General features: G+C 33.4%; 4 protein-coding genes across 4 annotated transcripts; 2 read left to right on the top strand and 2 right to left on the bottom strand.

Annotated features, from left to right (window-relative positions):
- Positions 1–1,626: 1,626 nt before the first annotated feature.
- On the bottom strand, positions 1,627–3,251 carry LOC107194762 (proteasome subunit alpha type-4). The gene is made up of 3 exons (XM_015584454.1): positions 3,194–3,251; positions 2,085–2,712; positions 1,627–1,996 (listed from the first exon to the last, which is right to left on the bottom strand). Exons 1-3 carry the CDS (start codon positions 3,194–3,196, stop codon positions 1,854–1,856), a joined length of 774 nt encoding a protein of 257 aa, XP_015439940.1. The 5' UTR covers positions 3,197–3,251; the 3' UTR covers positions 1,627–1,853.
- Positions 3,252–3,598: 347 nt separating this feature from the next.
- On the top strand, positions 3,599–4,875 carry LOC107194894 (protein RTF2 homolog). Its single transcript, XM_015584607.1, has 3 exons — positions 3,599–3,853; positions 4,012–4,395; positions 4,474–4,875. The coding sequence occupies exons 1-3, from the start codon at positions 3,785–3,787 to the stop codon at positions 4,873–4,875; spliced, it is 855 nt and encodes a 284-aa protein (XP_015440093.1). The 5' UTR covers positions 3,599–3,784.
- A 934-nt stretch (positions 4,876–5,809) lies between these two features.
- LOC107194709 (membrane-bound transcription factor site-1 protease) lies at positions 5,810–10,741 on the bottom strand. The gene is made up of 14 exons (XM_015584373.1): positions 10,622–10,741; positions 9,893–10,431; positions 9,667–9,798; positions 9,381–9,590; positions 9,121–9,305; positions 8,742–9,039; positions 8,491–8,642; positions 7,979–8,259; positions 7,793–7,904; positions 7,459–7,717; positions 7,102–7,376; positions 6,747–7,024; positions 6,410–6,686; positions 5,810–6,323 (listed from the first exon to the last, which is right to left on the bottom strand). Exons 2-14 carry the CDS (start codon positions 10,415–10,417, stop codon positions 5,954–5,956), a joined length of 3,354 nt encoding a protein of 1,117 aa, XP_015439859.1. The 5' UTR covers positions 10,418–10,431; positions 10,622–10,741; the 3' UTR covers positions 5,810–5,953.
- Positions 10,742–11,335: 594 nt separating this feature from the next.
- On the top strand, positions 11,336–14,687 carry LOC107194804 (general transcription factor 3C polypeptide 3). The gene is made up of 5 exons (XM_015584507.1): positions 11,336–11,349; positions 11,692–12,150; positions 12,218–12,403; positions 12,487–14,324; positions 14,407–14,687. Exons 2-5 carry the CDS (start codon positions 11,729–11,731, stop codon positions 14,685–14,687), a joined length of 2,727 nt encoding a protein of 908 aa, XP_015439993.1. The 5' UTR covers positions 11,336–11,349; positions 11,692–11,728.
- Positions 14,688–15,621: the final 934 nt, after the last annotated feature.

Below are 15,621 nucleotides of genomic sequence, written 5' to 3' on the forward strand. Positions count from 1 at the left end.
ACTTAAATCTTAACTATATAATACTACCGATACTAAAATCCCTCGGCGGATGACTTCTTTCTTGAGCCTAAACCTATAAAAAACTAAGTTCCCTCGTCGGTTGTCTTCGTTCTTCAGCTTAGAACTAATACTAATCTGACCAGTTGCTGCATTCTTTGACACTAATTTTCAAGAAAATAAAACTTCTGTATGTACCTACTTTGTTACCGATTGCTGTCCTGCATTATCAACATATAGTACCTGACTCCACACGAAAAATGTACAATTTGTGCATATGTTGAACGATTTGCACTATAATGTATGCATACATTATATGCACATCGTTTTCCACTGTTTCATTTGAGTCGCAGTAACGGGACCTAAGAATATCTGCAATTTTGGAAACGCGTTTCTCACGTAGTATGAAGTACGTGGTTGTGGCTTAAATAGACGAATAGTCGCTGTACTGTCAGCTGGGGGTGTGGCGGCTCCTGTAATCCGGCTACTCGGAGGCTAGTTATGAAGGAGGGTCTTGACGCACAGATTCAACTGTTGGTGTTAGGGTCACGTTGACTGGGCGTCCGCGCTAAGCTCGCCATCAATATGGGCACCCTTGAGGAATCTTGGGCGGCCAGGTTGGCTAAAGAGAGGCGAACCGGGCCAGAGGGGAAACCCAGCAGCCAAAAGTCTCCGTGGCGGGCAGTAGTGGGATCGCGCCCGGGAGTGGACGGCATCAGTAGCTTGGGCAAATATTAGACTCGACACATAACTTTTTTTTCATTTAACATTATTCTAGCACGTATATCATTATATCTCAACCTCGTAACTTTTATTATTAATTTTTTATAATTATATCATGTCATTTGAGTATCTGAAGTATAGGAGTACATACATGAATATCTTATTTTTTCATTGTTCTAACACTTATGAACGTGTATATCTATATGATGTTAATGTGGTATCATTACTATAAAAGTACGATTATTAATTTGTAGATCATATAAAAATTTTCATTACCTCACTGTACTATAATTTTACTAACTTTCGTACTTTAACTGTATTAAACTGACCTCCATACTTTTTTCCTTCTCTGTAGATATTTCTAATAAGTTTGAATTCTTTTTATATGATGTTCTTGCTTTATTAACTGTTACTCACTGCCTATAAAATTATGTGGGATATGTGTAGAATTTTGCCAGTATTTTAAAGAAATATAAGCCATGGAAAGAATACTATTTATGTATATATATATATATATAACTGTTTCTTAAAATAATTGTAATGAATATAAAACTTATGGCAACTGAAATCATATAATTCAATTTTTCACGAATACAATTATAAATTTTTAAGTGCATATATTTCCTACGTTATTACGAATTTTTTACTTTAGAAAACAAGACAATAAATGAACTATAAGTATGTTTATTCCATTATATAGCCTGTTTTATTACTAACATAATGTCTCCAAAAATAAGTTTAATATGATTTTCATCAAGATTCCTAATAATTAGATATTTTGCTCATGAGTAAAACAATCTACTTATTCTATTGCAATGCTAATGTGAAAAACAATTCGCTTAAGTACTACTTTTGTATCAAATAATGCTGATATAAATCCAGTAACCTAGAAAAAAAGATGCAGTCAGATGTAGAAAATTTTTATTTTTTTCATTATTATAAGTTAGCTATATCCTTTCATATTCCTCTTCCTGTGCTTTCCTTTCAGTATTGAATGTTACACACAAAGAAGCTTCAAATTCGTATTGTACATGAAGATCAATGACTACGTGAACAAAATTCACGACACTCCAGGATAATAGATTTTAAACAGAAATGCATATGAAAAAAAATACAAGATGCATCTTTTTCTTTTATAATTTTTGTTTGTCTTTCTTTGCTTGTTCTGCGACTGCTTCTAGACGATCGTGTTCTGCAATTAAAGCATTGACTTCGCTTGCTGGTAGAATTCTTGTCTGAGTTTTACCATTTTCTCTCGTTAAGGTGGCCATTTCAACTACAATAAAACAAATAAACATTTATAATACTGTAGGTCATATTGATTGTAAACACTAAATACAGAAAGACAAGTAAATTAAATTTACCTTTTTCTGCAGACAATTTGTTCATATCTAAAGTTTTTGATAGTACTTTTATAGCTAATGCCATAGCATCTTTCAGTGTTGTCTCTCCATCTTTATATTCTTGCTTCAGTGAGGACACTGCTGCAGCAGCATTGTTTCCAATACAAGTTGCTTTCCATCCTCCATAATTTCCACTTGGATCTGATTGATATAATTGATATCCATAATGCTTATCCCATCCCATATACAGAATAGAAACCCCAAAAGGTCTCTTTCCACCATACTGTGTATATGCTTGTTTTACATCGCAAAGCCAGGAAACAAGTTGTTCACATGGAATTGGTTCTCCGTATTGCAGAAGATATCCTTGTGCGATCAGACGCAATTCATTTGTCAATACATTGGCATCAGAGGTGATACCAGCAACGGAACAAACAACATCATTGTTCAGCTTATAAATCTTTTCAGAGAAGAAAACTTCATCCAAAAGCTTATTTGTATTACGCCTTTCAGCTGCTAGTAGAATACCATCATTCGCTAAGATACCCAAGCAAGTACCTGCATGACTTATAGCTTCCATTGCATATTCCACTTGGTACAAGCGACCTTCTGGAGAAAAGATTGTTGTACGCGTATCATATCTCCGTGCCTATATAAAAAATATAGAATTATTGTGAGGATCCTGATGAAGGAGACTAATGAGAGAAGGACAGTAAATAGTCTCAGTAGAAATTTTCAGTGAGATAAAATTATCTATTGGAGAAGTAAAAGAAATATAAAACAATTATTGTAGAAATGTTTAAGCAGATAAAAACAAAGTAGTCAAATGTTAAATGAATAACAGTAACTAATTTAAATTCATGACAAAATTATTTTGAATTAATGAGATATCTTAATAAATATTTATATATAAGAAATAGAGAAAGTGTTTGAATGATAATAATAAAGGTAAATGTATAATCTAAGTGAATTCTGCCACTATTATTTCAAGAACAGTATTCTTGTCCAATGACAGTGCAATTTATATAACCTATTCCGCATAGACTTATGAAAATATTGAAACAAGTATACAGCCGTAGTGTGAATAACGTACGTAACAATAATTTTAAATAAATTTGTTCAATATTTACCATTATGCGAAATTCTGTTTACTATAATAGCACTATGACACGTGAAATTGAAAAATTGACACCACAGGTAAAACCAATTTGTGTTAGTTGCCTTTTTAAATAGCTTCAGACCGCATGATGTGTTCTGCAAGTCAGTGAAACATCCCCCAATAAAAGTGTGTTCCATAATGCGTACGTACAATCTGGTATAACCAAATAATTGGACAAATAACAATTAAGTATATCTTTTAGTCGAATCATATTGTCTGTTGAGTGCCTTTGAATAAATATGTAAAAGTAACGTGATGATTTTGTTTTGATGAGGTTTCCTGTAACATGAACGAATACGCTCAGAGCACGTCAATGGTTGCGTTAGCGTAAAATCTAGTGAAATCACTCAACGGTTGTGTCTCCTGAACGCACCTAATGATTAGAGGTTGATGGTTGTTAGTGATCAGGTTGAGAACGCCTGTTGCAATCCATAATATTATAGACTACAATTTATAGTGTCAGTATAGTCAAGTATAGTGTTTGACGCAGTTTGACACAGGCAGGATCTTTTGTTAGTGCAATAGGTTTCAATTGTTTTTTCGATTTTAGTCGATACGCGTCATGGGTTGTGATGGTGGAACTATTCCTCGTAGGGATGAGCTTGTCAGAGTAAAAAAGAAACCAGAACAGGTAATTACATACTCTGAATTAACATTAAATTTGTGATGTTACATAGATTCACTTTTTTTATAAGCTTACTATGTACACATTGTCATCATATTTATTAACTTCGTGTATATACTGTTGCAATTTCGTTCACAACAGATTTATGTATTAATTATTTGTAGAAAGATAAAGAGGCAGAATTAGCATTCAAATGGAGACATTGTACAATAAAACAATTACCTCTGCAACCACCAGTGGTTGGGTGTGCTCTGGGTCGCTTGTACAGCAAAGAGTCCGTGTTGGAGGGCCTTCTTGATAGAACCACACTCCCAGAATCAGCACAACATATTAAAAGTTTAAAAGATGTAAAAGCCCTGAATTTAACTTCAAATCCAGCATTTGAAGCTAATAAAGCTGAAAAAGGGGACTGTTACACAGATGGAGGCAAGAGTCCCTACATTTGTCCAATTATTGGATTAGAAATGAATGGCAAATACAAATTTTGCTTTTTGTGGTCATGTGGTTGTGTAATGAGCGAACGTGCACTTAAGGAGATTAAGAGCACTGTAAGTAATGTATTTAGAATAAAAAATAATTACTTACATTAAAGTGTTTAATGAATTATATGTTACAATGCTTTTCAGATATGTCACCAGTGTCAACAACCCTTCGCTGACACAGATATTGTTATAATGAATGCAGAGGGTGATGATCTTAAAAAAATGGAAGAAAGTATAATAAACCGAAAGGCTGCTCAGAAGAAATCTAAAAAACAAAAACATAATGAAGTTACTCAAACTCAAGATGCTAAACAAGATGATGTACCAAAGAAGAAAATTAAAAAAGAAGATAAAGTTGCTAGCATTAAAATCAACAGTAACAGAAGCGAAGCTGAAGATCCAGCATACAAAAAAGTTAAAGATAACTATAGTGTAGCCAAGGATCCCAAAGCATCGGAAGTTTTCAAAAGTATTTTCACTAGCCACAAATCTGCTGCAGAACAAGATAGAGCACACTGGATTACATACAATCCATTCTATAATTAAAATAATAGTTTCAATATAAGAGTATTTATAAACATACAATATTGTTAAACACGTAAATAACATCATATATAGAGATAATTAAAATATATTACAAACAGTGAAATGTTTCGACATCACTGAATAAATAATTTTATATATAAAAAAGGAATGGGTCTTATTAGTTGTATTATTTCTTCTGTTCTTATACTCTACCTCGTCAAATAGTAACAAATTTGAAAAACTCTATCATTAAACTTATATATGATGAAAAGCATAATTATATATCACTAGTTAATAACAATGCAAAATGAACACATGTTACATTCTTCACGTACAGTGGGCGAAATTTCTATAAGAACACTATGATAAGTAATCCATAAATTTTTAGTAGTTGCAAGTCTGGAATCTTATAAACACTACAATGTCTTTATTATGGAACGGTTTGTGTAAACAAACTTCGAGTCTTCCGTAGTTGTTTATAAAAACAATCACTCACGGTCGAAGTCAGTGCGTACTTTATCTATTTTCTATCTTTCCGTCATTATTACTAACCATTAATTGCATCAACGAATTACTTAACATTTTTTATTAACAGTAGTGTTGTTATACAAATTTCGTCTACTGTATATGCTTTGTTCGGTAAAAGGAAATATGTGTTACGTAAATTTAACGACGGAAGTGCTTAGTAAAATATACATATAAAATATTATTAATGCTAAATTCAAAACTATATTTTTGTAATCTACTGTAAGTGGAAATTTATATTTATTTAGTTCCAGTAACATATTTCTATATACTCATTTGTAATGAATGTATATTTTGGCTTAAATTTTATCAAAGCGAATAAATGAAGAAATAATGTGGCGACGCGTAGCGATCTCTCATTTGTACATATGTATGCATGTCAACGGAAACACGAATGTATTCAGAATGAATTCATGACACATAGGATTTATCAAAATAAGTTATACAATTTGTAAATTTACGTTGAGTACTATATGTTTAAAGGCACATAATATAGTTTGTTTCATTTTTTAAGCGTTTACCACAGACAATGGAACATTATCTTGCACTGGTTGAAGGTTTCTCAAATATAAAATCACATTTGAGGCACTCTGCGCACAGAAATCGTTTGAATAACTCTGCGTAATCTACCGACTGTTCGTTTTCTTCGAGAATGCCTTTTTGATACCAAGCAATTCCATTGGTTTAATAAATAGAGAACAATACTTCCTACGACAACGATTCCTGCCAGGTAACTCCACTTACTTGTAAATAATTCACTATTATCTTCATCACTTTGTTCTAATTCGTCAATAATATTGTTTCGCTCCGCATGATGAAGCGTAGGAATGTTTGCACCACCGACTCGCCTTCTAAGCCACAATGGATTTGAATCTTGTAGAACTGGATTTACCGCGACTATCGTATCTCCCACAGATAGTAACTTTTGGGGTTTATAAAGATTTCTGAAATTAAATTAAACTTGTTGCTTACGTTACTATTATTAATGCAATCATTGTATAAAAATTGAAGAAATTTTATAACTACTTACATAGGGACAGATTCGTTTAATGGTTTTGGAACAGCAAGTGTGATGGTAGGGCAAGATGGAAGTGGTCGAATGTGCCCGGTATTAGTACTTTCTGGTAGTAGTACTTTACTATGACGTCTTAAATGACTTTCTTCCATACGTTGAGGCAGTTCGCTATTGTCTAAAACAGTAGACTTTTCCAAAATTTTTGCTTTCGTCCGAATGTCGTCAGTGAACACGGTGGCGACATGACCCGTTGTTGTATACTCCAGTATAGCATCAAGCATCCAAAAACATGCTAAAAAAGCATAATGTTAATAAATGGTACATTCGGTCAGTGTTAAATTTCAAAACATACGTTTTTGTAGGTGGCTATCGTCGATGCAGTTCGAGTCTCCATATACTACTATTCTGCCTGGTATTATTTGATCTTTCATATTATTTTTGTCTACATTTTCCTTATTCACTATTATGTTGTCATCGTCTTTATACATTTTTTGAACACCCTTGTAACCATTTGTTTGGAATAGTCCAAGAATTGGCATGGACATTGTAGATCTTGACTCTGATTCGAGCAAAAGTTCTTGGCCCTGATCGTGTAACTCTACGTAGATAATGATTCCATTTCTTGGAAACCTTAACAAATCATCTCAATATTTATATATGCTCATTATTTTTCAAAAGTTGCTATATCTTTAGTAAAGTTATCATACCGTGTAATCGTAGTCCCTGAAGCGAATGTTACAGGAGGATGTTGACCAAGAGTGAATTGACCATTACGTACTTGATCTCCAAACGCTATATCCCAATTAGGGTATAGTAAATCATTCAAGGCTGGTATATTTGCGCCTCCTGTGTCTGGTATCCACCATTGCCGAGTATTTTCATCGTAAAACTTCACCTTCCTCATAACAGTGACATTGTACCAGTCTGCAAATACAATGACAGAGAGACCTTCTTCTTCTACATCCCTTTTTAACTTGGCGACCTAAAAGAAGTTTCACATTGTTTGTTACCTTAATACGAAAAAAAAGTACACGTAAAAGTATTGTGTTGTGTAGCGTGAATACCTCCTCGGGAAAGAATTCTTCCTCGGTATCCACCATAAGCAAAGTACCATAGTTTCTGGCATTGAAACAAGTGAAGGGAACACCGAGTACCTCCAAATAATAACCAGCATTTCGTAAATGTTGATACATATCTTTAAAGTTAGTGTGGATATGGTCACCGTTCCAATCTAATGGGTCATTCTTTGCGCGTAGGTCATCTCGCGGAAAATATCCAGGTGGATAACGCAAATTATGGTACTGATCCCATAAAATACGCTTACTATTAAAAAGGTATTATTTTATTAATTATATAGCAATTTTCCGTAACAATGTTATGAAAATCTCTATATCTTACTGTCGTGGGGGCGTAGGAATAACTTTTGCTTTTAAGGGTAATTCTATTTTAGATTGTCTTGGTGTCTCTTCCCCATCACTTGGCGGTGATTCAATTGTAACTGATATATGACCTATATATGCAATCAAACATTATAAAAACTGTTCTTTTTTAATTAGAAAAATAAGTAACTAAAAGATTGTTAACCTTGTGCTATGCCTTGCCAATCACGAGCAGAGGATGGGACTGTTATTGCAACTGCTAACCACCCAGACCATGGCCAAAGAACATCACTATAAGTTACTGATACATCAATTCGTTCTCCGTTGCCATTACTGGTATATGGATGCCATACAAGGTTCGTCACGTGGCCAGATACTCCCAAACCGTTTATTATAGTTATATTTACAATTGTGGGCATTCCAGTGTGATACACGGCTTGTGTACAGTACGGCCACATATACTGACACTCGGTCAGATCTATATAACTGATGGTACATCATAAGTTTTAAATAATTAATTTGTTAAGTTATACTAAAGAGAAGGAATAATTAATTTGTTAAGTTATACTAAAGAGTACATAACGGCAATGAAACCAAACTAGCCCAACTGTCTATCAGGTTACTATAGCATAATATCATAGAAATATTTAAACAAAAAATGCCCACAAAAATTTTCACAATAAGAGGCTCCGCAATATAAAGCAAAGGATTAATTACCTTGGGCTTAGAGTAGCAATCGGTGTATACGAACGAAGAAAATGAAATGCTCGTAACAGATCCAATTTACCTGCACCTTGCTCAAACATTCCTACTCCAGGTAAACGACGCGCAGAACCAAGTAATGCTTGCTTCATACTAGCTGGAGTAACCTTTTAAAATATACACGATGATCGAATGAAATTTTCGTTTCGTAGTATGGCATTAAATTAATAATATTTAGAAAAACACAAGTATTATATATTAATTACTTTTTGTTTAATAGGATGAGTTTCATCTGTTTGAACGAATCCACTAGCTAACAATGCCACAGCACCAGCAACCACAGGACTGGCAACTGAAGTTCCGGATAATGTTCTGCAACCTGTTTGTAATGCAGACCCTCGTACTGCTGATCCATATGTAACCAAATCGGGTTTCACTCGACCGTATCCCGCTGGTAATTCCCATGTTGTCATTCCTCTCGATGAAAATCTTGCTATCTGATCTTCCCAATTAATTCCACCCACTCCGATGACATCCATTTGATCCGCGGGATTGTTTAATGTACTATGTTAAAGAAGTCTAGACTTATTGTTTAGAATATAATTTTCTGTTCCGCAATCGAAAAGACTAAATTTTTATAGTTACCCGTACAATGGTCCATCGTTACCAATTGCAGAGACCATAATCACACCGTTTGCTGTTAGTTCCCATACTTTATCGACAAACGGATGATCCATAAAGTCTGGTCCTCCAATGCTAAGATTCAATACTGTGACCTTTGTAAGAATAGCATAATTGAATGCATCCAAGAACCACGAAGTATATGATACCTATAGAAAGCAGGAAGATTCTCAAGGTGTAATGTTTATAAAAGTGTGTGTATTGAATGATGATGATATAGATACCTGAGTATTAGTAAAAACACGAAAAATATGAAGTTCAGCATCCGGTGCAAAACCAAGGCAATCAATGCAAGATGATGCAATAACTCCAGCTACAAATGTCCCGTGACCCAAACCATCTTCTAATGTCTTTTCATTTGTCCAGTTAGAACGTTCTTTGATCTTTTTGAAATGTGGATGGCTGGCTGCTAGCCCCGTATCAAATATTGCTACCTAATGGTTATCATTATGCGTACAATAAACATTCATTGAGATTTTTTGAACAGGTATCTTAATTTACACTATTTACCTTAACACCATTTCCAGTGACACCCATTCCCCATAAAGCATCGGCTTGAAGTATGCTTGTAATTTGCCTCGGTATAGCTCTTAATAATCTACGAGATGTGTGACGATTTGTTGACTGCCAGAATTGGTTGTTCTAAAAGCCATATCAATTAACAGATCATATATTTTGTAAGTAGATACTATCGCATGGTATAAAACGTAAATAAATTAGAACTTAAGAGACTCACATAATTGTTGATTTTTCTTTTAAAGTTTTTATATTCTGGGAAATCAGCATCTTCGGATGCATTCATAAATTTCAAGCTTCTCTGGACAAGTTTCTGAGGAGTTACCCTCCTAATAAGAGGATGATCAGTTAAAGCATCAAGTCCATCATATTTATCTGTTTCTTCCAAGAGTACAACATCGAAATCACTAGGAAAATTGCTAGCCAAATTGTCACGAAATAAAATTTTCCAATTGTGAATCCCAGATGAATTCAATGCTGCTCTAATATAATTTTCTCTTGTGTATGGCTTATAATAGCCCTTAAATGCGACAATATACTCATTTTTAACAATTCTGCTCGAAAAGTGGACTTTTACTTGCTCTGGACCATTGCCATCGCATAATAATTTGACAATATTAGGAGTTTCTGAATTTATGGAATTGTTGTGTTCGACTGAACAATTTACTTGGTTTTGTGATATTTCAGTTCCAATAGCAAGCAGTAACAGTAAAGGGACATATAGCCAGCATGTATGTGGCTTCATACTATTGATATCAGCTGGAAAATATGTATTAACATTATTTGTAACAAATGACTACCTATAACTAAATGACTTTGTTATTATCAAAATAATATTAATTTAATCAGACATTTTCATAATGCTTTTATCTGATTGATTTTAATAATAACTATTAGTGGTTAATATTGATTATGTAAATGTAAATGCTATGGAGTTTGTAAAACTTACATGCAGTGGAAAGGCATAATTTTTTAAACGGTATTAATTCTGATCATACTTCCTCATGACGTTTCGAGAAATAAGAAGCTGGTCTAATATTGTTCCGTTTGGTTAACGTTTATGGAAACTATAAACGGTGCAAAGACGTCTCTTATTTTATTGTCAAAATCTTGTTTTAGATGTCATAACCTCAACGTTCTCAAAATACAGTTTTGCCTCGATTGAAGAATCGAGTCGCTCGAATCATGCATTTTTGTTCAATATTTTCATCACATTCCTTACTTTCAAATGCAACCAATAAACCTTAGCGCGAGTAAATTACACTTGTCAACAACGAATAAACAAATCATAATGCACTGTACTATCGCATTGTTGACAGAACTTCGCAGTGCATGGTACTGATGTCAGTATCAGAAGTTTCAGTGTTCTTATTATTTATTCGCTGATATAACAGTATTAAACAGCGTCCGTTGCGTTTTGATTGAACGAAAAATTCATTTTGCGAAGAAGTTCGCGTGGAGGGGAATCGCGTAAAACATCATTTAACCAAGGTAAACAATTTACGCAACGATTAACCTCTAGTGTAAATCTATTTTTAATGCGCACATATTTCATCAGTCCATCTAATTTAATCTGTATGAATTATTAATAAAAATCATGTATGTTTTCCTGTGGTTTGAAGTATGAAATTTTAATATGTGTTACGTAGTGCTGTCAATTTTTGGATTATGTGACAGGTGCTTGTCAAACCTATTTATATAAATATGTACATATATAGTATATAACCACATGTGGAAGTATTAAGAATTTTTTAAGTAATGTTATTTTTAAATTATTCGTTAAGATTATTCAAGAAATAATCTGTTTTATAAATAGCATAAATATTGTCCACGGAAAAATTAAAGACATTTATTTGAAATAATGAATTTATTATGTTTCCAATATTATGGTATTTCAAAACATGTTTATGGGACATTATCTCATTGACGTAGTTTTGGTTATACCAATATATCTACTGCATTTCTTATATTTTTATTTTGTGTAAGATTGTGTATTTATATTTCAATAATAACTTGTAGTGTTCAGTGCTATACGAGATAAGTGAATAATTTCATAATGGAATCTAATGTTTATACTGATATGGATGAAGAGGCACAAAATAAAATTAATGTACCATCAATTAATCAGAAGGATAATGTGATGGTTAATGAACAGAATGCTATAACAACGGTGATTATAGAAGAATTAGATGAGAGTGCTCTCAGCAATATGAATGTTGATATGACAGAGTTTGTTGAAGCAAAAGCTTTGGAGATTAGAGAAATAACAGGAGATATAATACCAGAATCTTATTTTGAACAAAGTAACTCTGCCATTGATATTACTGTGGAAACAGATGATCAAGACATATTAATGACAGCAGATGAAGAAGATCGATTAACAAAGCAATTTTTAAATGGAGAACTGACATTTTCTGAGTATTCTTCAAGAATGGATCAAGATATAGATTTAGAAACTGTAGAAACTGATCCTTTTAGGTAGTACACCAATAAGTATACATATCCTTTTACATAAACGCATAGCAACAAATGTTTCTATTTGTAGAAATGAAAATGAGTTTGAAGAAATAGGAACAAGTAAAACTGTTCTTAGAAGAGGACCAAGAGGACGTTACAGAAAGAAGAAAAGGACACTTCCTCCAGCTCTACAAGGTCTTATGGGTGAAGCAAATTTAAGATTTGCCAGGGGGGATACAGACTTAGCTGCCCAAATATGTATGGAAATAATTAGGCGAGTTTGTATTATAAAATGAAAAGTATTCATACTGTGAGATCATAAAATGAAACAATATAAATATTTTGACTTTTCCTTAGACAAGTACCAAGTGCTCCAGAACCATTTCAAACACTGGCAATGATATATGAAACGGATCAACCGGAAAAATCATTACAGTTTGCATTAATAGCAGCACATCTTAGTCCAAAAGATTCTGATCAATGGGTGAGATTGGCGAACATGTCATTGGAAGCTGGAGACATTAAACAGGCTATAACATGTTATAATAAAGCGATTCAAGCAAGTCCGAAAGATATAAGTTTATATGAAACACGAGCACAGCTGTTAGAAAAGCATGGAGACAAAAAAGCTTACTTGAAAGGATTTTCAAAATTGGTTCATCAGTTAGAACCCGAGGATGCTGGAAATGTAATTAAGTATGCAAAAATGTTAGCTCAACGATGCATGGAAGAGAATAACAATGAACAAGCATTAGAAGCAATGGAAAATATTTTCTCAAAGTGTCCTAGCTTCATTACTCTGGAAGAAGTTAATATTATGACTGAGATATTAATAGCATTAAAAAAGTTCAAAAGATGTCTAAACATTCTGACTACATACACAACTATTTGGGTGAAATTTAAAAATGATAACAAGAATGTTGACGTAGTCACGAAAAAGTCTGGAAATGAAAAGAAAGATGATGTAGAAGATCGAGGTATAGATGAAATAGAAGCTTGTGGAATGCCAGATGATGTTGTTGTTGATCTAAAAGCAAAGTTTCTGATAACTCTTCTTGAATTAGATCAAATGAAACTAGCAGAGAGTCTTCTGCCTAAATTCTATTTGCACGAAAACCCGGAAATTTCTGGCGATCTTTTCTTGGATATAGCAGAAACTTTAATGGGGAAACAAGAATTCGAACGTGCTCTTCTATTATTAGATCCACTAGTGAATAGTAATAATTACAGTTTAGCTGCAGTCTGGTTACGACATGCGGAATGTTGGGTCGGCTGCAAAGACTTAAAGAAAGCAATAAAATCTTACGAAGTTGTGACACAATTGTCACCTCAGCATTTAGGCGCGAGAATAGCTTTGGCTAAACTTTATCAATTGTGGGGTCAGTATAATAAAGCGATAGATATCCTGAATCAAGATCCTGAGTCTGATACTTTAGATCCTCAAGTGATTTACCGAAGAACATTGCTTCTTTACAAGGTGAAGAAGTACGATGAATATTTTCAATCTGGTATGCTGCTGTTTTCTCGACATTGCGTTCATGTAAGAAGCAAAGTCGAACTAAGCGCAATATCCAGGCCATATGCAATACAACGCCGTATAGATTCGTTGAAACTTTATCGGCTGTCGCGTGGTGAAAAATTCGAAGAAGAAAATGCACCGGTGTTTCTCAGCACTACAGACCTCAGTGAAAAAAGTGAATTTCTTTTATTTCTACAGATGTGTAAGTTAGCTTGTCGATTAAAGAGATATGGATTTTTACAAAGAATATGCATGAGTGCATTAACGTCAAAGAGATTTGAAAAGAGAAACGCTCACGTTATGTTTCTATGCTCTTTAGCCTGCATTTATAATAATGATTCTTACCATGGATACAATATTGTCCGACACTTGATACGTATTTGCCAGACACCGAATTCGTGGAATTTGTTGAATATTATTGTTCAAAAAGCCCAGGACTCCAGGCATAATAGATTTATCATGCGTCTACTTGGAAGGGAAGATGTGTTCTCTTACGTACATGTGATGCATGCGAACAATTGTCTCGTTTCAGCAACGTATAAATATGCCCTGAACGATTACATTTCTCTCTTTAAAGTTGCACCCAGCGCATTGTTAGCGTTACTCATTGGTATAACTTTATTTCAAATGGCATGCCAAAAATCGTCCGCTAAAAAGAATCAACTTATAATCCAAGGTAAACTATAGATCTATTTAATATAGAAAAAGAAATATATAAAAAATACATTGTTCCCACTTTTTATGTTGCTTCATCGTAGGTATCGCGTTTCTGAAAAAATATTGTCAATTACGCGGCGAAGACGGTAAACAAGAAACATATTACAATATGGGACGTGCATTTCATCAGATTGGTTTGTTACCAGCAGCTATGCATTTTTATAAATTAGTACTTAACGAGGACCCTGGGGATTTAGTTAAGAATAATTCACACCTTTTGGACTTGAAGCAAGAAGCTGCTTTTAATCTACATCTTATTTATATGCAATCAGAAAATTATTTATTAGCGAGAATGTATCTTGAAAACTACATTACAGTTTAGTTTTAGAATAGATTGTAGATGCGCATGATCTTTTGTATATTGTAAATAACAGCAGTTGTTTGTAAGAGGGATATAAATCTGAAATATGAAATAAACTGTAATATTGTAAATAAATATATTAATATTTTTGTATGAATTTAAATATTTTCTCATATAACACCTGGCCCTTACATTATATATGCACCTTTTTTTTATCATAAATATGTTTAGTTTAATCAACTGTTACTATTTTTCAGGTACATAAACGAAATGAGTACGACATTGGCCAATAAAATTACATTTGGAAGATTATGCAATGTCTTAAAAAAAATTGAAGAAGCACGTGGCGGTAAAAAAGCTGAGATCTTTGAGAAATTCATCCAGGAATGTCGTCTATATATTGAATATATATGCCATAAATTGAAACGTCCTGATACGGTATAGTTGTCCATTTCTTAATTAGCTTTCATTCAAAATTAATGTGGATATTAATAATTTTTTTATAATTAGGACAAAAGTAATGGAATAATAAAATTATTTTAGAGTTCCACGAGCAAAAAAGATTGCAGGTGCTGATTTCGCAGAGAAAGCTTATTGGATCCTGCGAAATCGTTTCCCATCCGAAGCTTCTGGCTGGACCATAGAGAGAATTAATTTATTTTTCGATCATATATCATCGAAAGACGAAACCATTCAACCAAAAGAAGAAACATTTAAAGTGTTATTCGAAAAAATAAATGCATTAGAGTTTAAGTGGATAACACGAATAATTCTTAAAGATTTGAAACTTGGTATTGGAACAAAGAAAATACTGCAAGGTTTGTCTACTTACGCTGGTATTTATTATTGTGATACCTTTCAATTGTTTTATATTTATGGATAATATGTGTGTTTTCAGTTCTTCATCCAGATGCAAATACATTGTTCGACGTGTCATCAAATTTACGCCAAGTTT

This window comes from Dufourea novaeangliae, unplaced genomic scaffold (assembly GCF_001272555.1).
Source record: "Dufourea novaeangliae isolate 0120121106 unplaced genomic scaffold, ASM127255v1 scaffold8, whole genome shotgun sequence".
Classification (NCBI taxonomy): Eukaryota; Metazoa; Arthropoda; class Insecta; order Hymenoptera; family Halictidae; genus Dufourea; species Dufourea novaeangliae.